General features: G+C 41.0%; 1 protein-coding gene across 2 annotated transcripts in view; it reads left to right on the top strand.

Moving 5' to 3' along the window:
* The window catches only part of MCTP1 (multiple C2 and transmembrane domain containing 1), a gene marked incomplete at its 3' end in the record, with an annotated part of 270,851 nt that extends 261,739 nt beyond the window's left edge, over nucleotides 1-9,112 (top strand). For both annotated transcript variants that reach the window (XM_080572689.1, XM_080572690.1), the window contains exons 19-21: nucleotides 2,040-2,149; nucleotides 5,721-5,818; nucleotides 6,994-9,112. In XM_080572689.1, the coding sequence (XP_080428815.1) occupies nucleotides 2,040-2,149; nucleotides 5,721-5,818; nucleotides 6,994-7,065 (280 nt within the window). The remainder of the gene's footprint in view (nucleotides 1-2,039; nucleotides 2,150-5,720; nucleotides 5,819-6,993) is intronic.
* Between the last annotated feature and the right edge of the window lie 10,297 nt (nucleotides 9,113-19,409).

The raw sequence follows: 19,409 nt of genomic DNA, 5'->3' as shown, positions 1-19,409 counted from the left end.
TGCAGGGAACATAAGAGTCATCTCTCCTCGTGTTCTGCGTGCTTTTTTTAATCTATCAGCAATGGCAAACATATCAGAATCAGGACGAAGAGAAGGTTGCCACTGATGTGTTTAAGAGCAAAAGCTCTAATGGGAAAACCTGGGAAGCATTCCCATGGGGACACTTCCAAACAGGCCGCATTCACAGCAGCAGAGGCAGATGTAAGCACATTATATTGCACAAGTTTTCCAGACAAGTAAAATGAGCCTCTGTGAAAGAAGTCTTTTATCAAAAGGCTGCTTAGGGAAGTTGCCTTGATGATTAAGTTTCTTGAATCATGCACTTTGGAAGTGTGGCTTGTTCTATTATATACCAGATGAGAGGAACAGAATTTTCTAAGCAGAGTGAGACCGAATCTTCCTATAAATCTTTGTAATTTGTTCCTAAAACTATAATGGGAAACCTGTACTGAATGCTGTGCTAACACAGCACATAAGGAGGTTTGCTAAGTGAGGAGCCAGTGTTCCCACACATGGTGTGTCTGTGATCCATTGCACAAAGCCGAGTCACAGGAACATGAGCAGACCCTCAACCTTCTGTTCATCCCAAATGCATGCAGAAGAGGGGAAAAGAGCAGGTGTCCCCTGAGGAGAAAGGGAGTGATCCTACACCAAGTGACACTACATAATGTTCACTCTGGAGACATGTCAAAATTGCCAGGGAGAAAAGAAGACAAATAAACACAGGAAGCCAGAGCTCATTATGAAAAATATGGCTAGCAATTCAGATAATTGCAATTATTCAGCCAGAGAAGCCAAAATAATGTAATCACACTGATTGGGCATATAGTTAGTGGTAATACTTTAAAGAGTATCATCAAGCTACTTAGAGCCAAAGCCACATTTTTCTTCTGGATAAATGTCGTGCTACACCTTTGACATGGTGGTGCCTTCAAGAAATGATCCCACTTAGCCCAGCTCCCTTTCACTGGTGATCCCGTGGGGCACGTATTAATTGGCCATCTGGCCTTTCTCTCTTCCTTGCTTGCAGAGGTTGGAGGGCCACAGCATGGCTGTTTCAAGACTCATTAGCTTTCACCTCCTCCCTGTCCATACCTCAGCCTCTGTAAAATGAGGTGATCAGCAGTTTTTTATCACACCATAGAGTTTTGGACTCTTATTAAGGACACTTTTAATATGGGGCTTTTTTGTAAAGTGCCCTGAAACTCTGATGGGATCCCAGAAGTCTTCTTCCTTTATTTGTAAAAAATACGCATTTGATTTGATTTTATCTGGAACGATCAAGCTTTTTTCTTTAGCTTTTCCTGTAATGTACTTTATCTTATGCCACTCCCTCGTATTTACTTTTTTACCTTCCTTCCTTTTTCTCCTTCCTCATTTTCCCACTCAGAGTAGGTGTTTTTGTCTTTCCTTCGTCCCCTGCTGTTGTATTATCCCAGGTTTTAGGACCAATTGCTCTGTCCCCTCCTTTTCCCTAACACTTTACCTACGCCTATTCTGGTCAGGGAAAAATGCGTGGAAGATGAGGATCTGTGCTGCCTGCACCAGTAAATTTGCAGAGACAGAAAATATTTGTTTTGTCCAAAGCTGAAACTGGGGGCAGGGACTGAAATTTTCATAAAGCCGAGTAGTGATTCCTCTGGAAGATGGGTGCAGCTGGGCCAGGGAGAGGTGCCATCCAGTGGGGAAGTGGGTGACACCAGGACCTCCTTTTATTTTCATAGCATCATAGACTGGCTGGGGTTGGAAGGGACCTTAAAGGTCATGTAACTCCAACCCCCTGCCATAGGCAGGGAGGCCACACACTAGATCAGGTTTGCCAGGGCCCCGTCCAGCTTGGCCTCGTACACCTCCAGGGATGGGGCATCCAGGTCCAAACCCTGCTCTCCCTGGTGTCCAGCGCCCATGCCTTCATTTGTAGTTTCAGTTCATTGTCATTGATGGAAACTGGCACTCCTCCCCCTTCCTGCCCACTATTTGTCCTTTTATTGACTCTGCTGGGTGACCAATGCTCTGACTTTTATTAATTTTTCACTTAGCACATTCAACTGGACTGTTCCATTCTTGAGCTGGCTGGCAATAGTTGCCCTCTGTGTGTTCACAATCATCCTGTATTTCATTCCACTGAGATACATTGTCCTTGTCTGGGGTAAGTAAAGCGTTTTTTTTAACTGTCTGCGCCACTTAGAAAAAAAATGTTTTTTAAGGGATGAATTATATTGTCAGTACTTTTCTGTATTTATGATCATGAAGCTGCTCCATGATGGAAACAGACAGGTTAGTTAAAAATCACAACTGCGTAAAGATTTAGGCCCACCTGCAAAATGCATTTTTCTTGACTGGCATTCTAGACTTCATCATACTATAAACATGTAGCCACGAGGATTCTTCATATATCAAAGTGTAGCTTTGTCTAGATATTACTCTGATTTATTTTCACCACTTATACACAAACAGAGGCATTTCAATCTATATAGTGCATTTAGGACAGTATGCCTTTTTTACTGCAGTACTTTATCTTGTGAAAGTGTATGTAAACGTAGCAACAAGAAACCTGTTTAAAGGGTCACCTTTAGTCTGACAGAAAGGTGCATGTGCTATCTGGCCAGTTGATAATGAACAGAAACTCAGGGGCTGGGGCAGGGGACTCAGGTGAAGGGAGGGGCACTGTGGTTGAGCCAAGCTCTCATTACTTGTCCTTATATTTATTCTTTATACTGATTTTAAACAGTACCATTACCTCGTCTGTTGTAAATAATGCTAAGTCTGCATTTGTTCATTTTTTGTACATCTTACATCACCAGCAGCTGTATCCTTACTCAGTCATGTAAACCTGTGAAGAGTTAAATCCTTTCTGAGGAAAATAATCATGCCTTTGTAAAAAACAAAAAAACAAACAAACAAAAAACTTTTGAATATTCAGGACACAACATAAAATCATTGTACTGATTTTGAAGATTATGCTTATATCAGTTAGAATTGTTACTATTCATACAGTCTTTACAAATGAGTGCATCAGAATATATAAAATTGAGAAGGATCGATAATGAAGATGTGAACAAAACAAAATACGGAACTGAAAGAAGCGAGTAAATGGGCTTAGTGTTAAGAATTGCCTCAGAATTTCATTAATTCCCCACAAACCCAGCATCACTTGGGTGCAACCCAAGCTCCTCGTTTATTCCCCAAATTGCATGGTTTCTTGCACAGACAAGATGGTAGGTCTTTTGTTTAAAGAACTTGGTCTATGTCCTTGTTCGGCAGTTTCTTGGACAGATCTTGTACACTCAATTTCATACATTCCCTTGATTTCATGCAAGAAATTAAGCTTAAAATACCTCTCCAAGACCCACAAAAGTATTAAGTCTGCACTGTTGTCTGAAAGGCTACACTGACACCTATCCCTGGCAATACCTTGGGAGGTACTACACTTACCCACAAATGTAAGTTCATGTCTCTGTCTCAGGTAAGGCAGAGCCTTGACTTCCAAACTCGACTCCATGCCTCCCAAACCATGGATGAATAGCGTAATCACTGTTTTAGATGCACCTTGCTCTCTTTCCCTCTTTCTCTTTCATTTCCACCTCTCACAAGTTACCTAGTCATACAACTTCAAGCACCTTTGGCTCATTAGGGGTTACGGCTTCACGTTTTTCATATTCATTTCAGTTTAGGCAACTTCTTGTTCAGCATATGTGTGGAGATACCTTCATTAGGTACCTATTTCCCTTGCATCATGCTGGGAGACAGGAGAGGTACTGCATAGCTGTTGTTCCAGCAACCCAGACCTCCTTGGGGATGTAATGTGCTAGTGCAGAGCCATGTCATGCTGCATGAAGGGAGCAGCTCTCCTTTCAAAAAGGTCTCATTCCAAACAAATGCCTGTTTTCTCCATTATTTTGTGTTTCTAGCCTCCCCTGTGTATATATGCTTCTTCATCCCATGCGTATATCCTGCACTTAAAAGGAACGACCGCTGTGGTTTGACTTCCCACAGGAAACTGGGCCACTCTGTGGTGGCATCTGCCCATTTCATTCTTTGGGGAGGTGTGTGTGTTTTCTTTTGTTTTGTTCTTTTAATGAAAATTCCTCCATACCGTGGCTGGGCTTATGTACAGTTGTCTTTCTTCTGTGCATCCACAGGGGCTGCCCGTTTTGGCCTGCCCTGGTGAGAAATCCTCAGTTCTTTGCCTCCTATCTGTGTTTCTCCCTCGGCAGACAGTTGGTCCGCGAACTTGTGCTGCATTAGCTACAATGGGGCAGGAACCACCTCTGCGCTCTGATCCCATTCATAGCAGTGCACGGTCCTGGCAGCTGCTACAGCTGTTTATATGAGAGAATATAAAGAAAATAACTTCAAACTGAAAAATTTCAAGCTTTTAGAAAAGAAGATCTAATCCCCTTGTTGTATTTTACTTCTCCTGTAGCATCCTGGCTCATCTGTTCTGCTCTTCACTTTTCTCAAGCCCTGACTGTGATTTATTCATGCATTTGCTTTCACAGGGAGGCTGGCTCTTTTCAGTATGAGTAACAAGTGATAAGGCAAGGCCAAACCAAGTCCAGAATTCACCAGTGGGTGGTCTAGTGGCCACGTGCAACAGACAGTGGGGTAGACCTCGAACGTCTCAGTAATTTGCTGATGGAAAGGATCTTCTGTAACAAACGTCTCTGAATCCCACATATTATTTAACAACACTTATTGTTTAATCTAGTGGTAAAAGGATTTTGGTGATCTCCTGTCTTCACCAAATTGCTGAGAATTCATTCAGTGGGCGCCCCTGGCTGTTACCAAGCCTGCTGCTAGTGCACCGTGTCCTGAGGTTTAATGTCCTTGCTAAAGCTTTCTGAAAGGCCTAGGCACCAAAGACTTCTTGGAAGATAAACGGGATTATCTTATCTCTGATAGCCTTCATAAATTACACAGAGCAGCACATTTTCAAATGCTGTCCCAGCTTTCTGCTGCTCAAACGAGAATCTGTGCAGTTTGTACCATTCCTGGCCGTGATTTAGGTGTGTGCTCCCAGAGCCCACACACAAGATTCTTACATGAAAAGTGCATGAATCCGAGCTGGTATGCCATGGTATGTAAACAAGTTTAAGTTAAAAGCCTGCTTTTAGCTTAGTTTGGGGAGGATTTTCTTGGTGCCTTTGAACGCTAATTGTCAATCGGCATTGTAAGGCTCTGAGGTCTGGAAGAACCATTGTGTCCATTGGATGTGCCATTGGATCATCTCTATCTGTCATTTTCAGACAGAGGCTTGTGAAATCTCTTCCTTAAGCCTTCACCTGGTGAACTGCTTCCCATCTGATTCACCATCCATAGCATTAGAAAGTTATTCCTTGCGTCTAGCCTCAGTCTTCTATCCTGCTAGAAAGCCCTCTGTTACTTGTCCTATCACCACAGAGATAGGGTACACATTTTTCCTCTCATTCTTCCATCTTCTGCGTAATAACCATGGTTTCTGTTGTAAGGGGAGTTCTCAGTCAAATTTGTTTTAAAGACAGTATTAGAGGAATTAAGTATGTCACTTTACCTTGAATCACAGGGAACCACAGCAGCAGATAATGGCTTTTAAAGCTTTATGGTTCATGCATTAATTAGTTAATGCTACTGTCAGACTTTGAAATTGATCCTAAGGTCTTTCTCAGTACTTTGTCATTAAACATATACACTGTTTTTAAAAAATGGTGAAAGTAACACTTGAATGCTCACTTTTGCAGGCATCAATAAATTTACGAAGAAGCTTCGAAGTCCATATGCAATTGATAACAACGAGCTGCTTGACTTCCTGTCCAGAGTTCCTTCAGATGTGCAAGTGGTGTGTATATTTTTAAGGTGTCCATACAGTTGTTAATTTAACATATGGCATTATCATTTTCTTTTTTTTTTATTATTATTATTATTTTTATTTTTATTTTTTTAAGCTGATTGTTCTGATTTGACCTTCACTTTCTTTGGCACAAAAATAAATTGAAACTTAAGCTGGGGATAGTCCGTGAACCTTAAGGAGTCTGTGGTACTTTGTCCAGTGAGGAGTTAATTACTACCTCAGTTATACTTAATGGGAAATCAATAAAAAGACAAGTATTTGGGAGATGGTAGTAGGTGCTAGAGCTTGTGTTAGGCAGCGTCCAGGCTGTGTAATGTGAATCTCATTGGGGTGAGGCACTGCAAGTTTTTTTTGTTGTTGGAAATGTTGCTCCCTGAGGCCACTAGGAAATGCAGAGAGGCAAAAGAAGGGTCAAATGATGGAGGAGCGGCACATGGGCAGAGTCACCAGCAGGCAGCTTTGCTCAGTGTCCCAAGTACTTCACAGCCTGCTTTTTCTAAAGTGAAAATTTTTGGCTACAATTCAACTGTGACCATAAAATTCTTTAAAAGTGAGCTAGTTATGAATTATAAGGTTTTATAGTGCAGTACACAACCCCTTGTGAAGGTGCAAGCATTAAGATATGTTGGGCACATAAATCATCTCCAGTATCATGAAGATTATATGCTTTCCATATTTCTAGGTAACAATGTCAGTTCAGAGCTGGCTTGAATAGGAGGTACATGTGCACATGTCCAGTCTGAATCTGGCCCCCTCTGTGGTAGGCCTTTGAAAATAAGTATGTTTTTAGGAAAAATATTGCAAAGAATATTCATCCAAAACATTAAAAGGTGATTCTCTTTATTTTCTGTTACATCTCACAGGGGTAAAAAAAAAAAAAAAAGGTAACCTTCTTAAAGATTACGTCAGTACAGTGTTTTATCTCCTGGCAGGATTTTCCTAATGGTATTTTTTCTTCTTACTTTAGGTCCGTCATTCTGTTGTTGTTGATTCACAGCTGTAGAAGCCATATAGATTGCAGGGGGATAGTTTTCATTTTTTGTTTTCTTTTGCCTTGAAAAAAAACAAACAAACAGAAAAAAAAAAAACAACAGAAATCTTTCATTCTTGCTTTTTCTTGCCGGTGGCCACCTGACCAGTTTCTGAACATTGTGTTTAAACAGGTGCAATATCATGAACTGAAACAAGATCCCAGTCACAGCCCAAGCAAGAGGAAGAAAAACAATCCTGGCTAGCCAGCTTCATGTATTGAAGAAACTAGCATCTGCTGGGGGAAGATAAAAGGAGAAGCCTACAGCCTAAGCAGCATTTCCTTTCTCTAAGCTTTTTATTTATTTTGCCTTTTTATCTAATGGGGAGAATTTGTAAATACTGTATAAAGGCATTTCTCACTGAATATATACTTAGCACTGTAAAGACACATTTGATGAAGGTTTCGAGTAGGGCTTTTGCTGATTGAAAGGCTTGTTAGAAATAGTGTAACAAGTTAAAGAAATCAAAGTAGAATGGTAAACACGCACTGCTACTCAATGGTCAGAGATATCTCAAATATTCAAATCATGACAATTAAATCTACAAAAGGTGTAAATTTAAATCTGACTGAAAAATTCTGTAAAATTTTATTTGTGAACCTTAATATTTTTATCCAGTAAGTCACCATTACAATTTTCTATGTTTTATACATCTCAGCAGAAATACAAAGTAGTGAAACCTACTGCACTTAAGTTTTAGCAAATTTTTTGAACTCTAGACTGTGGTGTTAACTGCTGGTGCAACGTATTCCTGTGCAGTAGGGCTGCTCATAAGCTAAAGAGAAACACCAAATGCAGATGTCTTTCTGGAGCTCGCAAAAGAACTTCCTGCCATTTTTATCATTCCACTATAAGACCTAAAAATCTCTGTCTCTCTCAAAATACTGCCAGGTTTGTAATTGATTGCCTATCTGATTTTTTTTATATGTACCGGTGATCTTCATTTGTACTACATAGTTTAGTGAATTAAGTCCATAGTTCTGCTGTAATGGAAATACTATCAGACTAACTCCATATCGCTTTGGGTGTCATGCTATGAACACCTTTTGTGCACATAACTATTTTAATAGAGAAATCTTGCAGAAAATGTTTTTGCTTTCAAATCACAAGGTCATACTTATATGCTTTATGATATAACACATTACCTGTTACCAATGTGAAATGTAGTGTAGAGGAAAAAATGCAGTTGTGGTTAAACTGATATACCAGTTTTATTTCCTTAGCTAATAATGTAGTCAGTTCTTCTGATAACAACTGTGCCCTACTGCATGGAAACTGCGTTATTTTATAAATTGAACAAAACTTAGAGTAGGAAGGTTTACATTTCAGAGGTTTTAGTGGCCACTTCATAACGAGTGCTTGGGGATATATTCTGATACCTGCTTGTAGACTTTTCACGCTCAGGTCCCCACGTAATGAGCAGAGAATTCATTCCTAGGGGACTACCTGTGCACAGCTCTTAGCCGTAGCTCCCAGTGACTTTAAAGGGGATTTTTGCCCAGGTGAGAGCTGCAGAACTCCATCCTCGAGAGGAGTTCTTCCTGTTGTTCTCTGTGGGTTACCTCTCATTGGTTGCAATTGCTGATAAAGTTATATTGCACTACTCTAACAATACTTTTTGAAAAGACTATTTAGAAATACTTTGCAAGCAAATGTATATATATTTCTCTAAAGAATTCTACGTTAGCTGCATTGCTCATGAAAGATCATTCTGACTTTGTTTATTTTACAGAAATGTTGATGGCCAGTTTCTGATATAGCAGTTATTTTGATCTTGTTATTTGTATGTTCGAAAGAATGCCACTCAAGTAACTGTTCTGTAGGAAGTCTTAGGCCTAAATATGCTCTTGTTACATCATGATTTTTAATGAATTAATTTGCGAAGCTTACTTAACCACCTTTTCATTATATGTTGCCCAAAGAGCAGCATACTATTGATGAAGAAAGATTCACTGATGAGCCTTTTTTGTTAAAAAACTAAACAAACAAACAAGCAAAAAAAAAATCTACTTGACAAAGTGAGAATATTTGTTGCCAGTTGTCACTTCTGCAAAGTTCTTTGATACATTGCAAGCCTTGTATTTTCTTAATATTACCCTTCATTCTGTGTGCAATCTCCTTTTTTGTTTTTTTTTGTTTTGTTTTGTTTTGTTTAGTTTACTCTGTACTCAATTTCAAGTGTCCTCTTTGGTGGTAATGTCTTGACTTATACACAATTACTGCATTAAACACAGTTTTAAGCATCTCTGTACTAATAGTAGGAAGCATCTTTTTCTGAAGTCCTACAGTATCATTTTCCATGATTGGTGTGAAGGACAAGTGAATGAAAGCACTGTATTTCTTTGTGCAGGTTTTCAGTGTTTTAAGCTCAAAAATATGTAAGTGAAGGGCAGGGGCAGGAGGCCGTAAGTTTGTTGAAACTGGTTGAAGCTTCTGTTAATGCCTCAACGTTTTAAAGCTGATCTCACTGGAAATGCAATGCACAGAAGTAGGACTGACTCAGAACACACTTTCATTAACTGAGGTTTCTCCTTGCCAAAATAGAATATTATAAAACTATGTGTTAAAATAATTTAATTTGTCTGAGCCCCTTTTCAATATTTTTGTCTCTGTGGGAGAGGCCTCTTCAGAGATTTGATCCTGCCTTATACTGTAAATATTTCAATGTATCTTCAATTTCCAGTTTGTCTCTAAAGTCAACTTCTAACCTTGTGTGGTAACCTTCTAACTTATAACCCTCTAATTTGTCTGGTATTATTCCTAAATAACTTGTCCGTGTGTAAACAATCAGGGTTGAACAATGTCTTTCATTATCTTGAAATTCTTTCTGCTCTAGGGAGGGAAAGTTTAACAGCTTCATTTGGGTCCACACTTCAAGCAGGTGTCAGAACACTTGGTGTCCACTGGAGACTATTTGTCTGAGGTTCTAGTTCCATTTCTGTTGCTACCTCAGAGTACAGTTGGAAGATGCCATTAAAACAATAGCGGGACACTGAGAAATTCATTAAGAAGGCCACATACATGCTAATATGTGCTTTAGCATCAAGAGGAAGAGCCGTTGGACCTGACGGCAATGCACTAACGTATTTCATTCCAGGGTAGCCCAGGAGTACGAAGCAACAAAGGAAAGGAAAAATTTATTCTCTAGTCAGCATTAGACCACGCACCAGCCGCTCAAAGCATGTTGAGACGTTCGCAGCTCGCTCCCCAGCAGCAAGAGGTCCCTACCTGCAGGAGAAGGGCGCGCTCCACCTACGCCTCCTTTCCGTGCTCAGCTGCAGGAGTTGTGCTGGCAGCCAGACGCAGGCTTCTTTACATTTCTGAGCCTGCTTCTCTTTTGAGGACAAACTTTTTCCTCCCAACTGGGCTAATTTCCAGATTGCTGTGCAGCTGCTTCTATTAAAGCTGCTAATCTCCCACCCCCACCTAAATTGCAAATTTTCAGTAACTACCTCTTCCTTTGGAATTTTTCTGAAATCTCGCAGAGGTGAACAACCAAAGATTTTTAAGACATACACAGTTGCAATTATAGGTGTTTTTCAGTGTGAAGCACTGGATTTCCATTGCTTTGTGCCTAATTAGAGTACAGCATAAAAGGAATGTATCTTCTGACACTTAAAGGAGAAATTCAACTACTCCCAAATAAAATGCGATCTTTAGATGTCAACCGAGAAAAAGTGAAGGCTTTAAAAGAACAAACTGCTCTCCACTCGGTCACTTGCACCTCGTTGAAAGCATCATGCAATTGGCTGATCAGTGGAGAGGGAAGCAGAAGGACTGAGGGAGAGGATGATGTGCATTTAGGCCCAGAGTCACTCAAAAAGGGCTAACCTCCAGGTGGTGCTCTCCCTCTGCTCTTGGTGGGAAAAGAAAAGATCCTTCCCTTCCTACCAGAAAAGTAATTCATCTGCGCTAAACAGCCTTTATCTCTCCATATTTCTCCACATTTAAAATATGGTGAACTGCTTCAGTTGGCTAGGCTTAGTCTTTGTTGCGAATACTACATCTCATCCCTTGACAGCAGCCTCTCTCTCAGGGAAAAAAAAAAAGTAAAATAAAAATAAAAAAAAATTGTAGCACAGCTGCTGCCAGCCATAGAAGATGTGAACAAGTGTAGGTCTGGTCGTCTGATTGGGAGGTTAGATACTTTTTGCTGCAACAGGCATTAGAAGGTTTTCACCCCTTTCGTGTCAAAGTAATCAATCAAGAGAAGGCATGTTTCTCACAAACTAAGATTTTTAGATCTTAATTAAATTAAAAATCCATGAGCTATCACTGTGAAGAAAAAAAAAAAAAAGGAAAGGAAAAGAAAAGGAAAAAAGGAAAGGATTAAGGATGAAGGGAAGGGAAGGGAAGGGAAGGGAAAAATCTTAACTATCCACTTAACTACCCATTGCACAGGAAACATTGTACTTCTGGAGCATAATTTCCTTTTTCTTAGTAAGAACTTTATGCTCAAGGAATGCCAGATTTAGCCATGGAACAGGACAATTTCCAATTCTATTGAATCTTGAGAGTCCAACTCAAATTTCTGAAAGTTGGAAATTGACTTTTTTTTTTTTACTAAGGGGGACCAAAAAATACATGCAGCCATGTTTTTTCTTCTCATCAGTCTCAGTGCTGAATTAAATTTAAATGTCAAAAGCTTTTTTTTTATGCTTCAGATTGCACAATATAAAAGCCTGAAATCCTTAGCTATGATTCATACAATAATAAAGATTTTTTTTCATTTTAATATAATCAAAGGTAACACTCAAAATGGCTTTTCTTGCTCAGCTTTTGATTAAATTACGGTAGGTGATTAAAGGAAAAGCCACAATGTTGATCATTGATATCTTTTTGATTAAAGAGTGCAGATTAATATTTTCTGGAGTCATTTAATAAGTTGATATTGCCTGACCTTCTGTACCCTGACATAAAGACACATTCCTACAAAGTTTACTTTGCATAATTGTTCATTATTACACATGATCTTTTTTAGGAATGTCAAAAAAAAAAAAAAAAAAAAGCCTTTTAGAGCCACAACTGATGCAGAAAGATCCCCAGTCAAAAGTAGCAAAGAAAGTGCAGACACATTGCATGATTATGCAAAAACATGATCAAATTAATAGGGAGTGATAAGCACGGAGCAGCTGCGAGGAAGAGAACAAGAGCTGGAATTCAGCATCATCCCCTCTTCAGCTACTGCGTCATCACAATTGCCCCAAGTATCGGGACTTTGAAAAGAAAACGAAAATATCAAATAAATGCCATATGGCACCATTGCTAGATACTACTGGAAGAGGGGAGGAGAGCCATTTAACTAACCTGCAGCATGGGCACCGCTGCCAGCTGGACGCTTCCAGCCGTCACACCTGATGCTGGCCCCAATGCGGTCTGCACTGCCGAGCCCCTGCCACTGAACGAGGCACTGGGAGATCCCTTCAAGGGATGTCTGGTTCCAGTTCTGCTCCTACCATGTTGTATTACTGACCTCGTTAATTAATGGCTTGGTGCACTGGACGTTCCTCTCGTTTGCATGTTTCCACCCCCTAAGGCAGCCTGCTCGGTGTGCGTCTGTGCTTGAGTTATGACACAAAGGAAGATTTTTCTCTGCCTCCTGAACAAATACGGTAACAAAAGCAAAAAAATATTCTCCTTTCCCCCAGGATGGACACGTAACAAGCTCGACAAGCAGTCCCACTCGAAGCGGGAGGAGCCGTTGCTCACGGGCACAAGATAATGGCTTGATCAGAAGGAATGGGCCTAGAGACTAAAGCAATTCCTTCTCTCAGCTACATTTCTGTTCTTCCAGCTGAGGCCCTGTACAGGCATGTATGGAAGGAGGGGAAGGAGAAGTAGGGATGGCCCTGGATTATTAAAAGCATTACTGGTAAACTAAATGGCTAGGAAGTATAACTTTAATTCTTGCAGATTTCTTTAAAGACTGGGATTCATTTAAAGGATGGAACTCCATCTGCAGTATGTGTGTAAATATAAGTGCCTCGCTTAGAAGAAAGTTCAATGACAGGAATTTGCTGTGGCAGCATACAATTCTGGAAAGAATGGGAGACATCTTGGGACAGAGCTGGGAGAAGAATTACGGTGGAACCAGCCTTCCTGCTGTCCTTCCCTTCACAACACAGCCATGGCATTCCCCCTGGCACCCTTAAGAGCTCCACATCCCAAAGCTGTGGTTACATCCACAGCTTCCTTTCCAGCTACCACATGGTTTTTAGTCTCTTCTTAAGGTCAGATGTTGCTGACTGCATGCTGTGGAGTTGGTCCCATGCCTGCTGGTGCCAAGGCCCACTCCTTCCCATCTTCCTAGAGACCCTGGCCAACAGTCTCGAGACAGCCAAACTCAAGGCTACTGCACCTTACCTCTTCTCCTTGATTTCCTGGCACTTCTGATAGTACCCTTTACACCTTACTGGGGACTGCCACTCGTGTTCTCCTGCTGCTTCTCGTCATTTTGCTTGTTGTTCTTGGTAGGCTTCTCCTTTCTTTTCCCACCCAGAAATTCTCTTTGTCTTTTTCATCCTCTTAGACCTAATTCCTAGGCAATATGTTCACAAAACTTCACCTCCCTCTTCTTGGTACCCTGCATCCAGACTCTCTCCGCTCCCCACACCACAGCAGAGTTCGGCCCGGCCTTCCAGTTGGCTGTGAGCTCTTTGGAGTCTGTGGGCTGGTGGTCACAGGCTGGTCTTTTCAGAGCCCTTAGACCTCTCTGAAATGCAAAAGCAATTAAAGTCAGTGGTGCTGTTGACTGTGACATGTGGCAGATCCTGGGTGGAAACTCAACAGGAACAAGGTCCTGCCTGTACGGCACGAGAGCTGAAGGACAGGGGACTTAGGAGGATCAGGCCACACACTCTTCCCACAGTGACCCCGCTGTCTGTAGCAGGATTTTTTTTGTTTCAATGCTCCAATCTAGCCTCTTCTTCCTGCTGCTCAGTGTGTTTTTACTGTTGTGGTGGGCGTCAGTGGGTTGTGAAATGTTTTGAAATTGTTTCCTATGAAAGTCAGTCTGGAAATGAAGAATATGAGATAAGAAAATCCACATTTAAAGGAAGCAAATCTCCTCTGGGAGTTGCATAACCACTCTGTATTATATATATTTATATATATATGCATCTTACTGTGTGCTACTTGATTCTGAAATGTCTGCGTTTACAGTCTTGCTCCATTCCAGTTAGATTTGTACCTCTGTATGACTTCAAAATCAAATCACATTGGGCATTTGACTTTGGAAAATAAATTGACAGAAACCATACAAAAGCAGAAAACCTGTAGTTTGTGAAGAGTTGTGTTTAAAGTAGGTAACTGCAGCAAAGTATGGGTTGGAAGAAGATGCTCTAAGGAATTCTTAATGGTGGAGAACTAGTTTTCATTGTGCACTTTGCTGCTCTTGGTTAAGTCCTGAGGTTTACAATTAAATACAGTCCTATGATTTTTACAGCTTGGCCTTTTTCTCTGCAGCACAATGCAGAAGCTGCACTTTGACCAGACACTCTGCAGAACAAACAGTGGCATTTTAAAAAGAAATGAATTTTTGAAGTAGTTGACACTTACACTTGATGCCAGAACTGTCAAATGCCAGGAAGTTTAAAGCCAGGGCTTCTGTTTACCTTTTGATTTAAGTTGTGACAAAGCAAAGGGAGAGGTGAAGAGAGGATCTGGAGTCACGCAGGGAGTTTGCACCAACCTGTCACTGGTAGGAAATTGGGCTCACATATTATTGAGGATACAGAGAGCTGGGAGCTTGATGTGTGCAGTCTCTGGAGCTGCAGATGCTCGGCACAGCTGACAGTAGCTGAGATTAGAAGATCAGGGTTATAACAAAGGAGCCATTAGGTGCACGCTTACCTTTCTGTGAAGGGGCTTATATAATGTCTGCCCTGCTGCCCTGTCTCCAGCTGGTGCATTAGCTCATTGTTTTTGTGAGCGCTAATTTAAATGACCTACTTTAAAAATGAAAATGGCAACAGTGCCCAGGAAGGACAAACTCTCAGCCCTAATTCTGAATTTCGTGTGTTTTCTCCTTCTCGGCCTCAGTATTAAACCCTCTTTTTGCTTTCAGTACACAGTTGGGGAAATGTGACAGACTCCGCTGTAGCTATTTGACAAGTTCCTAGCTTTTAGAAATACCAGTTCCTACGCTGATATTTTGTTTTCATTCATTTGCACACACCCCTACAGAGCGCACATTCAGCTCAGTGCTGAACAGTACACATTCCCCTGGCATTGTGCACTCATGTAACAGGGAAAGTCCATGCATCTCAAATTCTCTCACCGAGTAACGAAATTCTGTGGTGAAAAATATATGCAAATTCTCATATTATTTCCAAATAATGTGCTTTAAAAATCATTTCTCATTCCTACAGTCCGTATTGAAAAACATTTGACAATTTGTCTTTTAATTTCAGCCCTGTTCACCCTTCCACCACAGATAGACGTTTAGCCATGGAATGAAGAGCTAGAGACATCAAGTGTGTGTGTGGACTTCATATAATATACACTGTTGTTAAATGAGGGGAAAAAATAAAATAAAATTAACGCAAATCGGTTTGTTAAGCCAGGGAATGAAGCTAAACTGAAGGTGGGCAGGTAGGAGTGCTCTTGGCACTCCTGGCTGGAACTTTAAATAGAAATCCGAGTAACGTGGATTTAGCAGGTGACAGCACCACTAAAGGCCTTGCAAAACTTCTGTAGACAGCATATGAGGTGTTCAGAAGCAAGTGTCTTTTGAACGGTGGAAGGAGAAGGCTTAAAAACCTGCAAGGTTCAGGTTCAGAGCAGATCTGAGAGCATCCTCCCACTGAGCCCCACATCCAACATCCCGACATGGGGTCATGCAGACGAGCAGGTGGCATCTTCCAGACGTCCCGCCTGTCACAAGGAACATGGATGGGAAAGGCAGTCGAATGTGACAGCACTTCAGAAATGAAGACCAATCCTCCATATGGATGGATGAAAGTCTTAAAATTTCTCACAGACTGTAAAGGCTTTTTCTGGGCCATCTTCCCGGTCAATAAAAATCTGACTGCCCTAGCAGAGGCAGGAAGCAGGCGCCCAGTGGGATGTTTGCTAAGGCCCTGAAAGCTTTGCAAAAGTTGGTGTAGAGAAGATGTCCTCTGCAAAGGCCAGCGGCTGTCAGGCTGCCGGAGGGCAGCTACAGAGGTTTGGAGCCATGCTGATGACAACCGCAGCTTGGATAACTTGAAGCAGACCCTGTGTGCAACTCCTTGGCTTGGCTCTAGTGGGCATTGCACTTCCCAAGCTGGAGAGGCCTCAGTGGCCTCAAATGCACACTGCACACTTCCTAGCAGTATGATGTGGCCAACGTGAGGCTATCCAGATGGGAGAGACCTGGCTAACTAGAGCAATGACCGACCCTCTGTCAGCTTGCTGCAGAAGTTGGTCCAGGGCCACTGGTGTGGGAGACAGCAGGGGCGGGAGACAGCCTGCAGCCTCGAGGGTGATGCTCCTGGAGGGGAACAGGAAGAGATCTAACTAAAACCGGTAAGTTCTTGTTTGCTTTTCACATGGATATTGCAGAGACATCGGTCTAGTCCTCATGTGCACTCCTGCGGGAGAAAAGAGAACAAACGTTTCCTCCCCTTGAGAAGGTGCTCTGGCTTGTAGAGGCTTCTGGGAGAGTGAACAGTTTTGAAAGATATGTGTAATACTCGTTCTGCTTTCTGAAACGAGTCTTCCACATAGGCATCCACTTTGGGGAAATACATGGAAACCAGGGATAATTCCATCTCTCTAACTCTGAGTAAGCAGACGGGATTAAAGTGTGCTGTGACCTCATACATCCCACTTGGCTGCCAGGAGGGACGCATCAGTTCTTCATGCCAGCTGCAGACAGTTCCCTTTTGGTTTCCCTTGTGGCTTCGTTCCAGTCTGGAGGAACCTTGCTCTCCCTGTGCTGTTATACAGAAACCTGGAGAGACCTGAGAGTTTTTCCTTGGGTCTGGCATCTGCTAGAAACCCAATGTGTTCATAGTCATCTGGTGTTTTCCAGATCTGCACAGTCTAAGGAAAACACAAAAACTGTATTTCGATTTATAAAAGGGAAACGTTTGAAATGGCACCCCTTTTGCCTGTTTGTAGCCTGTCTTGCAAAGCAGGTGGTTTCATTTTTTCCCCTTCAGCAGGCTGGGACAGCACCCTCCAGCAGCCCAGCAGCCTGACATCGGACTGATGGCTAGCACTCGGTATAGACAAGTGAGATGGTAATACCATATCAAATAAAACGTGTCATAAACCTGGTATAAATGTGGCGCAACATGCATTTGAAAGGATTTTTATGGATTTATCAAAAAATAAAAAAATAAAAAAATAAAAACAAACAAACATTTATTTAATCACGCTGGTGATGTCCCTAAAAATATAGCTACACTAGAGCCTTTGATAGCTGTACCCGTTGTTCAATCTTATCAGTTCCCTCCCTGATTTTTTTGTGTGGAGTTTGCAAAGGCCCATCAGGGAACAAGTAATTCTTCATGTTCTATGAACACTCCTGAAGTCAGAAGGGGTTGATAGAGAAGATATGTTATCATCAGTCCACATGGTATCCATATGAAGTTCAATCTTCAGTAGTTCAAGAGCCATTACAGATAGCATGTCCCCCACACAGAGAGGGGGTGCTTTGAAAAGCTAAAAGTGATGCTTGGATGACCACCTCAAACTGCCAGATCGTATTTGTTCTCAGAGAAAAATTTCAACAGACATGCACGTATTGGGGTAGATAGCACAACATCCTCTGAAGAAAATAAGAGAGGGAGCATTAATGAGAAATATGCTTTAAGACTAAATTGGCAAGTGAGGTAAACAACAAATCAGCAAGATAAGCTATTTAGTCTGCAGTTTTATGATTATTCTTTTTAAATATAGATCTCCTTAGATTAGTTTGTTTTTTATTTTTCAGATTAGCTATGCCTTCCCTGAATTATCAAAAGCACCATTGGTTACAAACGATTTGGTGTATGGATAATTATATTAAGAGCCACTTCTTCTTATTTTAAAGTACAAGAGCAAAGTGATTTAGGTGTACTGGCAGCTAAACAAGAATGAGGCCTTCTTTACATGATTCTGATGAAAAACGGTGACATTTAGCAAATGTATACAGGCTCATTTAGGTAAGACAAGAATTAGATTAATCAGACTTCAGCTGTGTGCAAGTGACAAGCCACAATGGGCAAACTTCCCTGTGTCAGCACTCTCAACAATTTGTATAAGCTGACTGTTTGGTCTTCCACTGTTTTATTCTCACTTCTCCTACGTTCAAGATTAATGACAATTTTCCAGCTTCAATAAGATAGCTCTCCTGAAAGATTAATGAAACCTGTATTGAAAGAATACTTTCTTAACCGGACCTGAGTTTTGCACTGCTTCTACTTCTTTCTCTTTCCTTGCCTTGTGCCAGCAGCCTCTAGTAATACCTGGTGTTGTTAACAACCAATAAATAGTCTGATTTACCTTATCGTGTATATTATCATCAGAATTAGGCAGGTAGAGGTATTTTTTTTAATATTTCTGTTTATTTTTTGCTGAAATCGGAACATGCTCTCCAACACTTGGTTCACAGATGCCTGTGCAGAAAGTGTTACTGAAGCTCTACAGCTTTACCATTTTACCATTTCATCTGTTCTGCACAAGGCTCCCTGCCCATCTGCAGGACAAATTCTGTTAAATAGTCCTTAGATTATCCCCTCCTTTTTTTTTTTTTTTTTTCAGTATCATCTTTTTTTTTTTTTTTTTCTGCATTTCTAGGAAAATATGCTACCTAAAATATGCTACAAGTTTCTATTGATATCCTGACTTAAAATAACTCTGGCAAACTAGAGTCTATTTTTTTCAAACAGATCTTTACATTTTGTTGATAAATTAGGTACATTTGTAATATCTTCATCTAAATATGACAGCAGAGATGAATATTTGGCAAAGTGTAATTTTTAGATCAGTTTTGCTAAAGAAGCATCATTTCATATACTGGTAAATATGATGATAAATTTATGAACTTGTAGGGATCTTTATATATTACATTTTGATGATTAATACAGTATAGAATTATTTGTGTTTAACAGATTAAAAAACGAGTTATCTATCTGACAGATTTTGAACAGTGTTCAGTGGGGAATAATAAGTGAAGTTTTTCATGGTGTTCCTCTGGGGTTGGCACTTAGACTGGTATATTATTTCACCAATGGATTAAACACACAGTCATTCATATTTACATCTGCATGTGGCACAAGACATGAAGAAATGCCTACTCACACAGATTGATCTGTTCAGTCACTAAATTGGATTCCCTGTTAAAAAAAGAAGAAAAAAAAAGTCTTACTGCAGCCAGCTCAAGCTGAATGTCGGGCCGCACGACGAAAGCCGTGCCTTCACGACACCAAACTGCAGATGACTCTGGCTTTACCAGGCACTCGACCACAAGGGAGCATGGCATGATGCCCAGCATGGTCCTTGAATGTGCTAGCCCAAGGCAGAGGGCTGATATTAACACTGCACAGGGCGTTTGTGGAACTGCCCCTTATGAATGCAGG

Source organism: Anser brachyrhynchus, assembly GCF_964034855.1.
Source record: "Anser brachyrhynchus genome assembly, chromosome: Z".
Classification (NCBI taxonomy): Eukaryota; Metazoa; Chordata; class Aves; order Anseriformes; family Anatidae; genus Anser; species Anser brachyrhynchus.
Note: the sequence above shows the minus strand (reverse complement) of the source record. Positions and strands in the feature narration are given on the sequence as shown.